At 39.6% G+C, this 14,885-nt stretch overlaps 1 protein-coding gene across 2 annotated transcripts in view; it reads right to left on the bottom strand.

The window, feature by feature from the left end:
* Positions 1-2,530: 2,530 nt before the first annotated feature.
* The window catches only part of KLF7 (Kruppel like factor 7), a 65,601-nt gene continuing 53,246 nt past the window's right edge, over positions 2,531-14,885 (bottom strand). The window contains exons 4-5 of one of the 2 annotated variants that reach the window (XR_005105764.1): positions 10,327-10,721; positions 2,531-9,683 (exon numbers count right to left, since the gene is read on the bottom strand). Coding sequence is in view for 1 of the 2 variants with exons in the window: in XM_037397625.1 (XP_037253522.1) it covers positions 10,670-10,721 (52 nt within the window). In the remaining variant the exon portion in view is untranslated. Of the gene's footprint in view, positions 10,722-14,885 lie in introns of both variants that reach the window. The other variant, XM_037397625.1, reaches the window with a different exon arrangement.

Below are 14,885 nucleotides of genomic sequence, written 5' to 3' on the forward strand. Positions count from 1 at the left end.
TATTTACTTCTTATCAAAACTGAGTGACATATTTCAAACTTAATTAAACTCAGAAGTATTACAGATATTTGTAAAAAGCTTTAAAATAGCATAATTCTGGTGGCAAACCCTCACTTTCATTCACTTTTAATTCTGCTCTCATTATTTACTCTCACTAGGAAAAGGTGAGGTAAAGCAAAAATAATTTAAAAAGGGGTGTGTGTGGAGAAAAACTTACATTTGTAAGTTTCATGGGAAGGCTTTTTCTCAGCTGAAGTAGCTTGGAAAAGAAGATACTTGAGGAAACTAATGCCTATGGCAACCTCATGTGCTAGAGTAAGCTGCCCACCAGATAGCACGTGCTGCAGTCATGCCTAGACAGTGCTCGCTCAGCCTCCTACAGCCTCAGAAGGGGGTGAGGACTCTTCAGCCCTTCTCTGCTTCAGCTGAGATGCATTTGAAGGAGAGGAACTGTGTCTGAAAAGTCACACAAAGTTTGGACACAATGAGTTTGCATCAGATGAGCTCCACAGGATGGTCTTATGCGTAGTCTAACCCTAGAAATGAATACATTTTTCTTTCCTTAGAGAACTCTGCACCCTGACAGTGGGAGTTGCTCAAGGTGCGTGACCATGTGCTACCTGAACAATTTCAGACAGAAGTTCTTTCACAGTATCTCTTTTCTCTGGCCTCCAGGCTGGGGAAGTGTCTGACAGCTATTCCTGCAGATTAATAACCTACTTGCTTCTAAGACAAAGTGTATTATAGTAATGTATTGTATTTTCTGGAAGTTCCTGGAAAACAAACTGGTTATATGTTTACTTGTAAATGATAATCCTCCCTCCAATTCATGCCAGTTGAATACAGGCCAAAGAAGTTGCCCCAAAGTTTCCTTCAAAACGGGGTTGTTCCAGAACTCTCTGGAAGTCCCTCTCACAGGTGGAGAGCAGAGGACTAATTTATGCTAGAAGTATCTTTACCTAGACATATAGACATGTAACTGTCAAAAAGCTCAAGGCAGGCAAGATGCTAAAAGCTTCCAGAGGTTTTCAAGGAAGAGAGAAGGTGAAGGAACCTGGACCTTGTCTTTACAAGAAAAAAAGCTATAAATTCTATTTTCAGAAAGAATTCTGTGTCATACATAACTTCATTCATACCTACTTCATACAAGTACTTCAATCTACAAGAGAAACCATTTTTTTTTTCAGCCTGTATTTTCATGGTAGGATGCCAAAAACTCTGTAACAACTGGCTGCCTCACACTCTGTAAGACACCAAGGTATCATGGCCACACTGAAGCAGCAAGAGCACTGTGTGGTTTTGACTTTCTGGAACACAAGCCCAACATTTTGACCTGTACTGAGCCCTTTTCCTGTGCTCAAGAGCATTCATTAGCATACATCCAAACAATGCAAATTATGTCCATCACTAAACATCTGTTACAACCTGAGTGACCAGAGCAGGCTTGGACATCACTGGAACTTTCGTCTTCCAACTTACCATGTGGCTTTCCAGAAATGCTTGATGTCACCTCAGCTCCTTTTGCATTCAACTCATCCCCTGGAGTGAGTCACATCTGGGTATGTGTCTCTTCATTAGCTACAGAGGGAGTATAAATCAGCACGTTAGAATGGTCATCTGGCTTCTAGACGCAGATGTCAGGAGGGAAACCCTACCCTCTGTCTGTCTGACATAAACAGTCCTAGCAGGTTTCCCAACAGGGAAAGTGAGGCATATTGTCCCAGAAATAAAACCTAGCAAGCTGGCATCAGACGAGCCCTACAGGACATTCATATGCAATGCCCATTGAGGTTGCTGCAGTGCGTGAACACAAGACAGCAAAAACGTAAAGGGATACTAGCTTGACTTGAAGAAGTAATTTCATTTTATGCCGTGACACTGCAAAGTGATTGTGCTCATAATTACTGGTTTTACTGCCTAAATACTTTTTAGTACTTGAGCATCCAGGTGGATTCAACTGTGCTTGCAACTCTGCAGACATTAAAGAGGGAGACTAAATGACTGAGACCAGGGAAAGAGAACAATACTGCACTCTTGATACATGGACTAGAGCATAGCACTAGTGCTCAGGAGCCTCAAAGTCTAGTCCTGTTTTGACCACCGACCAACAAAATGTATCGAAAATGCAATACAAGTGTTCTCTGTGTCTTTTACAAAAATAATAGTGGCTGAAATCTTCAACCAGTGTAAACTGTCAAATACCAGAAGTCACTGACACCAACAGAAGCAGTATTACAAGCCAAGTCTGGTCGGCGTTTAAGAATAAGAACTTCCTTCCTGAGCATCTTTTCCAAAAGTAACATGTGATATGGCATGAATATAAGTGACACTTCAACTGTTATAAAATACATTAAAGAAAAAGAAATCATTTAAATCCAAAAATATGATTCTGATAAGCTAAAGCATACTTAGAAGTTACATATTTTGTGTCAGTAACCGTTTACAGAACCATAGCCTTAACTGATACTCAAAAGCCATTTCACTCTTCACAGTTTTTATAAAGAAATAATATACAAGGCACACTAAACACTGTTGGGCCAAACACATTCTACTGTTTATTACACATATTACATTCTTAAATAAAAATGCGTCACATAACATTTTTGCATAGATATCTTACAATATACCAATTTAAAAAAGAATTATGAAACAGACCAGTAACAAAAATAAATTTTTTCTTCATTAATAATTTTGTAACATTAACATACCACCATCATATAATACAAATAATATTTTTAAATCTTAAGACTTTTTGTACAGCAAAAAAACTGACAAAGTAATATATTTATATATATATATATATAAAAAGCTTAAAAAAAATAAAATGTCAAAAAAAGGCAGAACTGAGGGCTACAAGATTGGGTACTTCCGTGATATATTAGAAATACCAGAGTAGGCCTGAGAGAACGTGACCGAGGGCATCTCCAAAATGCACTTGTCAGACACATCTGGTAAAAGAAAAATTATAGTGCAAAATGAAAGTCCTTCAAGCAATGTTGTTTGTTTTGTTTTTGTTTTTTTTTTTTAAATAGGAGCATTCATACTTTTTGTTGTTGTTGTTGCTAAAAAAAAATATCCCCCAAACAAAAAACTAATGTGTAGTAGAGAGCAAGAAAGGTTTCAAAGGACAAGAAAGAAAACAGGCCACTTTGCAAAGCAAGAAAAAAAATCTCAGACTGCATTATTATTTTTTCAACTAGATGAGTAGACATGCTAAACTAAGGCCTTGTTTCTAAGAGAAAAGTTGTCATGGTTTATATGCAGTGATTTCAAAATTAGGTACTTACGTTGGTGCAAGAACCTTCCTGTAGAGGTATCTTAATTGCTTGAAGCATTTCCTACACTTCAGCTTAACTGCACAGGATGCTAATGCAAACTCAGTCCAGGCAATCAAGTTAATAGGTGCAGCTACAAAGTGATTGCAACTAGATTGGTATTTTAATACAGGGCAACTTCCCTGGTAGAGACATGGCCTTGGTAACAAAAGTAGTGTTTAAACCAGTGTTTTGATCTACTTCCAGAATCTGACAGGCCTGGGGTTTAAAATACAGAGCGGTGGGTAAAATGTATGTTGCAAAATATAAAGATCAGCCCTTCAGCCATCAGGCCTTCCAGGGACTGCGTGCTAGCTTTTCATTTCCCCGAAAGCCCAACAATAAAGGCTAAAACTGTCACCTTTCTGTCCATTTTAGCTCGCTTTTAGTGTGTACGTGCTAAGCCCTCACACGCACAACCCTTCCCACTTCCCCTCCCAATCCCCACATTTGCAGCCTACTCATTCACGGTACACAGCAACATGTATTTTCCAGCAATGTTGAAAGTTCTTCTACAGAAGCTGACATGATTCCTAAAATGCAATGGCAACAGCAAGTGCCCTCCCTAAATCAAAGCAATAGGCACGGTTGGCTACTACAAACTGTAAGTCAGTAGCTCAGTTTCCTCTTCTGTGTAGGTATATACAGTATACTGTTGTACATCCACACCCACACAGAGACAGGGTGGAGAAAATGTTTCCTGGCAGTATACAGAAGTTAGGACCAAAGCACTTAAAAAAAATCATCAAAGCTTTCATTTTGAAAATCGTGAAGAGTTCCAACTTCAATTATTACACCAAAAATGCCATTAACAAGCATTAAGGAAAATTATAAAATCCTGTTTGAAAAATGATGCCTGCATTTGAAAATTTTCAGGTAGGGAAACCCATTCTTGAGGTGATAAAGCCAGCCTATCCCCCCGTCTCCACATTTTTATGTATATAATTTATATATACAACTCTATCATTATATATATAACTTATATAGCACAAGTATGTCTTGGACTTCTTCCTCTACGGGAGGAGGAAAGTCTCAGCTTTACAAGACACATCTTAGTACATGGTAGGCTGGATTCTACAGTTCTACAATGCTAAATCTTGCCACTGAAGCCAGCGCAGAGCTGTGGAGGAGAAAGACTGCCGTAGTCCACCCTAAACTATCAATAAAAAGAGACTCAAATGTGACAAAAGTAAGAAGAATATCCAACCTTGATCTGGAAAGGATCATTCAGGAAGGCGTAGATTTAATGCTAATGAAAGACAGGCAAGATTTGTCAATGAGTAGTTGTACTATCTTGGGAGGAAATAATTTTCATTTTTCAAGACAGAGTTAAATAGAGTTATTGTCAAGCATTGTTTTTTGTTCTTTGCAAAATGTGGGGATCTTTGCAAGTGCAATTCAATCTGAAATCAGCAAAAAGTACTTTAAAAGATTGTTGGGTTAGAGGCGTCACCCAGGATATGAAAGCTTAAAAACAGTCTTACTAGATGGAATGATAGGATGTGCCAAGTCCTGAATGAAATCAAGAATAAAAGCCCTTGATCCACTGGGTGCTGGCCTAGTAACATGAAATTATTTACAAATCTTTCCTCTTTTTAATTTTTTAGATTTATAGGTTTTGACATACATTAAGGGAACAGGCAGAGAAAAGGAAACACTTAAGCAAATTGGATTTTCATCAGTTTTGTCAAAAGCACCAATTATGACCTCTTTTGTACACAGATAAACAAACTATGTTAAAGAGGAGGAGCAACCTTTGTATTAGAGACAGCTAAAAAGCCCAAATTGTCTAGGGCCAGGTAAAAATGAGCGAGAAAGCCTGACTCTGTAGATATCAGAAAGGTCAGAGGTAAGGTACACTCAGTCACTGCAACTATCATATTGATCAACTCCCATTTGAGCCATACACCCTTAGTGATTAGTTGTCTTTTTACTCCTGAAGTTAAAACAGTTCCAAAAGCAAGGACCTGGGGGCTCCTCTTGCATTCAGGTTCTTCTTCCCCATTTGTGTTTGGTCAGTGCTTTCCAAGTATTAAGTGAAAGTGTGCTAACCTAAAAAAACAGTAAACCCAATTCCAAAAGTCTGAGGAAACTAAGAATGAATGAAAAAACCCAATAATTTTATTTTCACCTTTATAGAAATATACGTTAGCTTAGGTTTCAGGTCCTGGAAACCATTTTTGAGACATCATATGGGTCTTCCAGGCTAGCAAACTTGTTTCCATAGTATCTGGTTGGTCCCTGCAGCTGCAGCGTATCTCATGATCTGATATTGCTTCAGGCTGGTTTGCTAAGGGTTTGGGTTTGTTTTTTTTAAGATTTCCTCCTAAGTGTTCTTCATGAAGAAGCCTTATAAAGTTTAATAAGGATGAAACTCTCAGAGTTTGAGAGAAACCTTACAGACCTGTCCTACAGTCTGTTCCACCAGCACAAGCCTGGGAAGAACTATTTAAAGTACACATTTAATCAGTGAGAGCTCTGAAATGAATCATAGAAACACAGAAAAATTAATGTTGGAAGGTACCTCTGGAGGGCACCTAATTTAACCCTCTGTCTAAAAAACAGTTTAGTTAGATCAGACTGCTCAGGGCCTCGTCCAAGCCATTGAAAGAATCTAGGATTTCAGTCCATCCCTTCTCTTCTTCACTTGCCATTTTATCCAGGTAATATAATTTTCTAGACTGAGTACTGGGTATTGAAAAAGAACAACTCTAAGATAATGAAAAATACTCTGGACTCTGGAATGCCCTTTTCTGTTAGACCAATCTTTATGAAATACATGTCATATTTTAGGTTGCTCTAAGGGGGAAAACAAACAGAACAAAGACACACCGAAGTGTTGTTTTGGTCTAAAAAGTAACTAAAATAACAGCATCATGTGTCTTTGTAATTGATACTGTACAACTAAAATGATACATTTTTTTAGTTGAAGGTAAACCAGCAATGATTAAGTTGGTAAAACAGAATTTTGCATGCCAGGCCTCAAGACGGCAGTAGAGAAAGCACATTTCTATAACCATGTTTTTATACACAGACACAACAAATCTGATTAGAAAAATCTTTATACTGGTACTTCCTAAATGATTTTTCGTAAGTTAGTTTTCAAAATAGAATCTTGTCATACAGTATAGCTCGTCTTAACTGGATAATGGAAAAATCCAGAATAAATGAATTATATCAACATTGTAACATATGAAGCACATCTTGATCTGGAATATTCTGTCTGGTTTTGATCTCCCCGTTATAAGAAAATTACTGACATATTGGAGCAAGTCTAAAAGACAGCCACCATGGAGACCAGGTTCTGGAACACGTGATGGATGAAGAGAGGCTGAGAGACATGGTCCAATCTTAGGAAGAAGAGAGTAAGGGTAGATCTTATTGCTGTCTACACATACCTAACAGAGGGTGCAGAGAAGAAGCTAGACTCTTGGAGGTGCACAGTGGAAGAGGCAATGAAAACAAGCTGGAACACAGAAAATTCCTACATGACACATGGATTTTTTTTAATTATTTTTTTTAAACCATAAGAGTGGTGAAATATTGGACCAGCTTGCACAGACAGGTTGTTGAATTTCCATTCTTGGGGATATTTAAAACACAGCTGGATATGGCCCTGAGCAACCAGCTCTAGCTGGAGATCGGCCAAGATGGCCTCTGGAGGCCCCTTCTCACCTGCATGATTCTATGATTGACTGCTCTGCTCCAAAATATTATTCAGCTCTTCACAAAAACTCACATTTGCTTTAGTTGCTTCTTCTGTGTACAGTATTTGTGAGATTTTTGTCTCAATTTGTTCTCATCCTACAGTTCCATGGCCTTGGAAATCACAATCTGACTTTCTTATAAAGGCTTCTCTTTTGCAAATAGGCATAAAACAAGCATGAAGGAAACAAAGTTAAGCTTCTCCTTTCTACAGCTGGATAACCCAATCCTCAGCTTGCTTCCAAGAAGCCTTACAGAGAGGTTTAGCCTTTCCTCATTAGTCTGTTTCTACTCATAGTTTACAAATAGAGGACAACTGTACAACTTTAGGAAGGAGACACAGGGCCCAAAAAGGTTCCAGCTGTAACAGATTACACAAGTTTGAAGGGCACAGCTTAAAAATCTGCAAAGAAACAAAACTTACTGTAAAAAACGAATCCTGGAATGTGTCACTAATTATGTCTTTCCAACTCCTACAAATACCAGCTGTGGTTCAAAATGTTAGTAATGACTAAGACACTTGTATATAAGCACCCAAAAACCGAAGTCCAGAGATTGACTAAGGACACCATGTACACAGTTGAAAAATATCTCTGTTTACAAACAGAAGAGATGGTCCCAAACATCAAAATTTGGCTTCAGAGTTCAAAACCTGCCACAGAGGGAGCCTGAGAAATCTCAAATCTGGTTAAGTCTCTTATTCCTCTTTTCTCTAATTTTTTAGGCTATTTGGATCCATGACTTAGAGGTAGGCCTGCCTCTAGAACAAAATAATCAGACATTTCAGCATGTTTTTTTTCCATGGGGCCCTTGTCCTACCATATTTAAATAAGATGTCAACAAGACCATACATAAATGACAACTGGAAGTAAATAAACAATCTTGCTTGATTTTTTCCATTTTCAATAGAGTCTGGTACTTAAACTGTCACTTAATAATTAAGGTTTTTAGACTAGTAATAGCATGTCTAAAGGCAGTTGTGTTCAGAGGTCAAAGGAGGATATTTATGCAGGTTCACAGCCAATGAGTATCATAGTGGTGGGTTTGAGAGCACACACTGTAGGACACGACAGTAATGGAAGTCTAGGATTCTCTTATCCTTTTGTTAATCTAATGCACTGACTGGATGCTCTACAGTTTCACACAGCTGAGGTTTCAGTTCCCATTAGACATCTGGCAGGATGCTCTATATATTCCAACACAAATTGGATTCTAGGGCCCTCAGTCCCAGTGGAACAACTGGGTGGAATGGCCATAAAAAGTATGCAAATACAGAACTAGAGAAATACGAGATTGTCAGCAAGCAGTGCTCCGCAATTTTTAAATGTATACATATATATATAAGCATATATATATACACATATAGAGTATAGTTAGTTTTAAATCTTTGGAATAAACTCAATTTCCGTTCTCTCTCTCTTTCTCTCTGTCTTTCTTTCACTCTCTCTCTTGCTCTCTCTCATGCTTTTATTATGAATGTTACATCATTGTCCCTAAAAGATGGTTAGATTTTGGTCCATATTTCATGCCATATGGGCCAGACATCGTATTTCCCCCCTGTCCCCAAAGTGTTCAGTCGACAGTCACAGTGTTTTGTGAAAACTGTGAGGAAATTCAGCATCTTTTGAGTAAATTCAATCTCTCACTGGAACCAAAGGTTGTAAAATGCTGAGAATTCAAGTGCCAAGGATCCCGGTGACGGCTCTTAAACATCTATCGAGTTTCTTGTTTTCTCTTTTCCCCCAAGAGTACAGTTTTACCTCCCAATACACAAATTAAGGGAAATATTTAACAGTCAATGAGTCAAAACAGTCAAAGAAGGGCAGTTGGCTAATACAGTATAAAAGAGCAGCAACCATTTGTGGACCACGTGCTGTTTTGTTTCATTTCTAGACACATCTTGGGATGGTCCCAGAATATACAAAATATACAACCTAATGACCACCTGCCTGCTTGCATAGGCCATTTTTATGGTCCTAAATGCAGTCTTTGGAGTCAGGGCCAGTGCCAAATAGTTTCAAATGCAAGTTACGGTAAGATAGATGTTTTTGTTTTTCTTTTGTAATGAAGACTTTAATCCACTTTGAGCCAACAAAATCAAATTATCAATAGGATTGACAAGGTGAGCATGAGACCTCCACTTCTTGATGGTTCACAGAGTAGGCCAAAATGGACCTCTAGGTTAATAATACTTTAGACAATCATTTGGAAAAGCCTCACTGCTGTATGTAAATTCCAACCCTTCCTTCACCGTTCACACTGTTACATTTTTTCATTTAGGAGTGGGCTACAGCATCAACTTGATGAATGGAAAAGGAGGACTTTAAAAGGCTAACGCTGAGTGAAGCCACTGTACTTGGAAGAGGTTCTCGATTTCCCACTCAAGACACTGGAGTAGGATTTTTGGCTTGGGTTTTTTTTTGTAAGATGCTCAACAAACATTAGCTTTAAATTAAAGTCTGCAGGTGCTCTTTACGCAAACAAAAGTCTAATATTTTAAATTGGTTAATAGAAGAACAGCAAGAAAAAGCAACAAAATTCATCACTAAGTCACTGTGGGTTGTGGCTAACATGCTCACATGATGTGGAAGGAATCCTGTAGTCATGCCTGTGTGGCCAGTCCCAGACCGATATCCAGGTGAAGACAAGGAGTTCTGAAGATCACTTGTTCGTGAAGAAAAGAGAAAAAATGTTTAAGCTTCCAAATAAGCTTTTAAAGTTTTTTGTTCAGCAAATAAACAAGAAGTCCTAGCTATGGCAGTAAGGTGAGGCCTACAGAGATATTAGGTGCTGTTTCTCAGGGGTTTATCCCTTGGCCACTTAGCCATCATGGCAGCAGCTTCCAGAGTCCCTAGTGCATACATTGTGCAATAGCCAAAATAAAAATTAAAATAAAAACAACCAACAAAAATATAGTCCTCCGTGAAGTCTACATAAACTCAGGCCAGAACGAGGATATTTGTGTCACAAGTGTCACTCCACAGTCTACTGCCATTAAGGCCACTGGTATTGACTTAAAAGGATCTCAATAGCTCAGTTCTAGGAAGAAGAACCAAAACCAAGACAGGTCAAACTGTCTGTGAGAAGTCTGACGCACTGAACATTAGGAATTCTCAGACAAAGAACAAACGAACCAAGAGGTTAATTTTGGCTACCAAACTGGGATTTGGTTTTCTAGGTCATTGTTTTCCCCCCATCTATTTAAAAAGAAAGTTAGTGCTACAAATATGCAACTTCAAGACGACATATTCTCCTATTGAGTTGCACTGAGAAGCAAGTTAAATAAGCCCCTCCTACTGCCGTCCACCTGCAGGGAAGCCTCCTCTGTTTTCTCTGATTTCCATTGGCAGAAACAGGAGACAAATCCAAGAGAGACGAAGTACTGTAAGCAATTGTTCCTTCTCATTGACTTCACCTCTATACCACTTCCTCGCCTGCATCTTCTCCCATCCAGCTGGGGCAAGGCATGAAGAACCAATGTACGTATTGAAGTATAATTGGGTGCATGACAGTGTGAGCCTGTGGTCTCTGTACAGAGGATTACATGTGATCAAGTTCTTTCTCCTGCAAGGTAGCACATTGTAACTTGAGTTCCACTTTCATCTCACAACACTTAGCTCAGATGACATCCATACCAAACTGATTGATATTTAGATGTGTCTCTTCATGTGGAGGGCGAGGTGATCAGACCTGGAAAAACACCTGCAAAATAAAGGAAGTGGGAAATCAAATAAATACAGGATTTGGGAAAACAAGGTTCCTGCTCCTTCCTCCTTATGTACAGGAGAAAATATATATCCAAGTTTAGAGACATCTCTTGTATTAAGCATGGTTTGCCACCAAACCCTGTGTGATTGACCTCTGTGACCACAGATGGCCAATATCCTGGCTCTTTGGCAGCTAAATAGGCTACTCTTCTTTCTCTGTTCCCCTCCCTCTCTCTGCTTTCACTGCATCAAACATCAGGGAAGAGCACTCATGTATGCACCTGCAGTATAAAATCAAGTATTTTGTGTAAGCGTGTGTGTGCATGTAAAAAAATGAAATAAAACAAGTCAGTTTTGCTCAAGTACTCAGCAACGCCAGTTTAAAAAAACACCACCTTTCTCAAATGCCCAGAACCTGCAACAAGCACAGAGGTATGATGCCAGTTTTGAGAGCTGAATTCTCATTTCCAGCTCCAAACTGGAAGGAAAACTTTTAGAATTACATTTGTCTCGTTTTAGTTTTGCATGTTTACCATCCGCAATGAAAAAGTATATTGGAAAAAAAGATGTCATTTTTGCTTATGTCAGATGCACTTTAGTGTAATTACAGTCCAATATGCTATTGAAATACAAAAATGAAAAACAATGCAACTTCATTGAGCCAAATACTTACTGCTCTTAAAAGTCTCTGTTGTCTTCTGTAAAACTCCCTAGATAAGGGGGGCCAACAGCATCTTGGCTCGTATCGGAAACAGCATGGCCAGCAGGGCCAGGGCAGTGATTGTTCCCCTGTACCTGGCACTGGTGAGGCTGCACCTCGAATGCCGTGTTCAGTTTTGGGCCCCTCACCACAAGAGGGATGTAGGGGTGCTGAGCGTGTCCAGAGAAGGGCAATGGAGCTGGGGAAGGGTCTGGAGGGCAAGTGTTATGAGGAGCAGCTGAGGGAACTGGGACTGTTCAGTCTGGAGAAGAGAAGACTCAGGGGGACCTCCATGCTCTCCACAGCTACCTGACAGGAGGCTGTAGGCAGGTGGGGTCAGTCTCTTCTCCCAAGTAACATGCAATGGGACAAGGGGAAACAGCCTCAAGTTGCACCAGGGCAGGCTTAAATTGGATATTAGGAAAAATTTCTTCACTGAAAGGGTTGTCAGTCATTGTAAAAGGCTGCCCAGGGAAGTGGTTGAGTTACTGTCCCTGGAGGTATTTAAAGATGTGGAGAAGTGGTGCTTAGGGACATGGTTTAGTGGTGGACTTGGCAGTGTTAAGTTTACAGTTGGACTCTATGATCTTGAAACTCTTTTCCAACCTAAATGATTCTATGATTCTATGAAAGCTGGTTCAGAATTTGGAGATGACAATCCATCAGCCCACACATCTTTCCCTTTCTCTCTGCTGGGAATCTGGGTGGTAATATGTGGATGTTCATGAATGCTATCTCCCTGAAGGATGTTGAGAGAAGATGAGGTATTATCCCTATTTTGTAAGAGCGAAAACTGAGAGACAGAGAAGGCAAAGAAATTGTAAATGACACAACAAATGTGGTAAAACCAGAAAAAAAATATGCCAGGAATTAAGCTTTCAACTTCTGTTCTTTATCCACAAAGCCATTTTTCTCCATCTCATAAGGAAACTTAATGTTTTGATATTCTGAGCATGTAGATGGATGCTGATGAGATGGACTTAGAGTGGCAACCCTAGAGAACTAGTTGAGTTTAAGGGCTGGTCTAAACATGAAGTTAATTGAGAATAAGGTAGGGCATGAATTTGAAATGAAGTATCTATTCTTGATTAACTCCCTCTCTAAAGGCTTATGACTGCCTTCTTCTGAAATGACTTAATCCACTTGGGAAGTGGGTTAAAATAATCAGAATAAACCAGACTTACTCCAGGAGAAGAGCAACACCACCAAGAGTCAGTCAGGAATTACTATTCTAGAACAGCTGCCTTGTAGTAGCCGTGCTGCAGGGCGCTCACAGCAGCACTCACAGCAGCCCAAATTCAGGCACTTCACACCAAGATATTGTCAGAGTGATCAGGGGAGTAAGTTCTCAGGAGAACGAGTGCCTTCCTTCCCTGTCATTCAATATATACCCCATTTTATCAGGACTGCCAATAAGCAAGAATATTTTTTCAACTTCATACCCATTAGAAATGGGATTGAAAGCACCAACCCATTTCACATCCACTATCACAGTGTCATTAAACATACGTGTGGCACCAGAGAGCAAACCGCAGGACAAGTGGGCAGTGGTTCTGGCTGCCTACCCCAAAGCCCTAAAACGGAGCCTGACTGTCAGAGCGGCAGGACTCAGACACTCTTAGAAATTAAACTTCTACTAGATACTTCAACTTGAGCACTATAATATGGGAGGTTTCCAAGTTCCCTGCAAATCTTGGCTTGCCTTCTTTCCACCCTAAGCCACAAGACACTGGCTTGTTTATTTTCACTAACAGCAAAAAAATCTATTATAAATATCACACAAAACCCACATATCTGTGGCTTTTGAATAAAATGCTTTTGTAGGCTTCGAGGGCATCAGGAAAAGATACTTCCAAAACTGAGTTGTCTGGAATGTCTTTTCACTGCCCCACAGATTTAGAATATAAAAGAGCCACCGATACTGGTCTGAAGAATATCCAAATGGCTTATTGTGAGAATCTGGATAGCTCATACATGGGAACTGAATGTATTTCCAAAAAAGCAGTAGCTGAGTATTTCATATTTTTCAGAAAGAAGGTAAAAGAACAAATTAAACTACTACTCAGCAAAAAAAAGCCAAAACTCAAAGATAAAAAAAAAGAACACTCAGTCTAAAGGCAAATACCCAGAGGATAAACACCCTAAGCAGAGAAAGGCTAAGAAAGAGAAGCACTATAAAAATGAAGAGATTTTAAATAGTTAGGGGATCTTTTCTGTCCTGCTGGCATTATTCCCCATCACGGGCAATCTACCTGCATCTACACACAGAGATCAGTGATCAAGAGGTACATTTTTAAGACAAAGGAAACTCATAAAAAGGCAAGTTTTGCAAGAAAAGGTAGACAGTCATCTTCTGTGGATAGGCATAGCTGTGCTCAATCAGCTGTCCTCTACTGATTTGTAGCAGCTTACAAGGGGGGTCAATACCTTCAGAGTGGCAAAAATTCAAAAGAAAGACTTGAAAATAGGATGGATGCTGCATTCCTCCAAGCTCCTACATGAAGCACAGTGAGACAGACAAGAATCTGACAATGGGCACTTGGCTTTCAACACAGCAGGCTCAGCACAGCTAGAATTTTCTAGCCCTAGGGTGCCAAAATACACCCTTGGACCAACATCTCTCTCCTCAGTCTAAACTGAGAAAGCAGCATGCTCGGGCTACAAGGGCTGCCAAAACAAAACAACAGCTTGAGTGGCTGCCAAAAAGACATGCACCAGCTGGCACTTCAGTCTAGGACTAGTCATAAGACCACCACCCAAGCATGGCTTTTCCTCTCCAATTGTCTCTAGTATAGATGCAACCCAGGAAAAAGTATGCTGAGTCACAGCACAGCAAGATCTGTTAAAAACATTGATTCAATACATTGTTTCACACCAGAAACCACTGTATTAGCTTCTAGTGTATTTTTCAGCCCTGGAATATTTTTATAGCTAATAAAATGATACCGTATTTGCTAGTTTACAGCTAATAAAATGGGACAATACTAATTCTCCACATTCTGCTGACCAGTTTGGTTAGTTCTATCTTTTGGTAAGGCTGGTGGATGTGGACATTTATTTTCAATAGTAAAACAGTCCCTACAAAATTTTGCAGCTAAATCCCACTGTCAAAAAAAGCTATTGATTAGTGGACACGTTTTTTTTTTCCCTTGTACAACTACAGGCAGCAGTGGAGGAGGCTTCACAGGATAAACTGTCAGGGGAAATTCCTTTCTTCCCAAATTAAGAAATAGCAGCTTGCTGGTCTCCAGTCCTGCCTGTGAGACAAGACCTTGCTCCACACTGCTGGCTCTACACCTCTTCCAGTTCCAGATCAGCTCTGAATATTGTACATGGGCCCATCTCAATCTTCCCCATCGTCCCACCCCGAGTCCAGCTCTTCTTAGAAAGGACAGTTTATGCTTGAAAAGATACCCTAATTCTGAAAGTCATACAGTGTTGCGTGATACATAAATTTCT

Source organism: Falco rusticolus, chromosome 8 (genome assembly GCF_015220075.1).
Source record: "Falco rusticolus isolate bFalRus1 chromosome 8, bFalRus1.pri, whole genome shotgun sequence".
Classification (NCBI taxonomy): domain Eukaryota; kingdom Metazoa; phylum Chordata; class Aves; order Falconiformes; family Falconidae; genus Falco; species Falco rusticolus.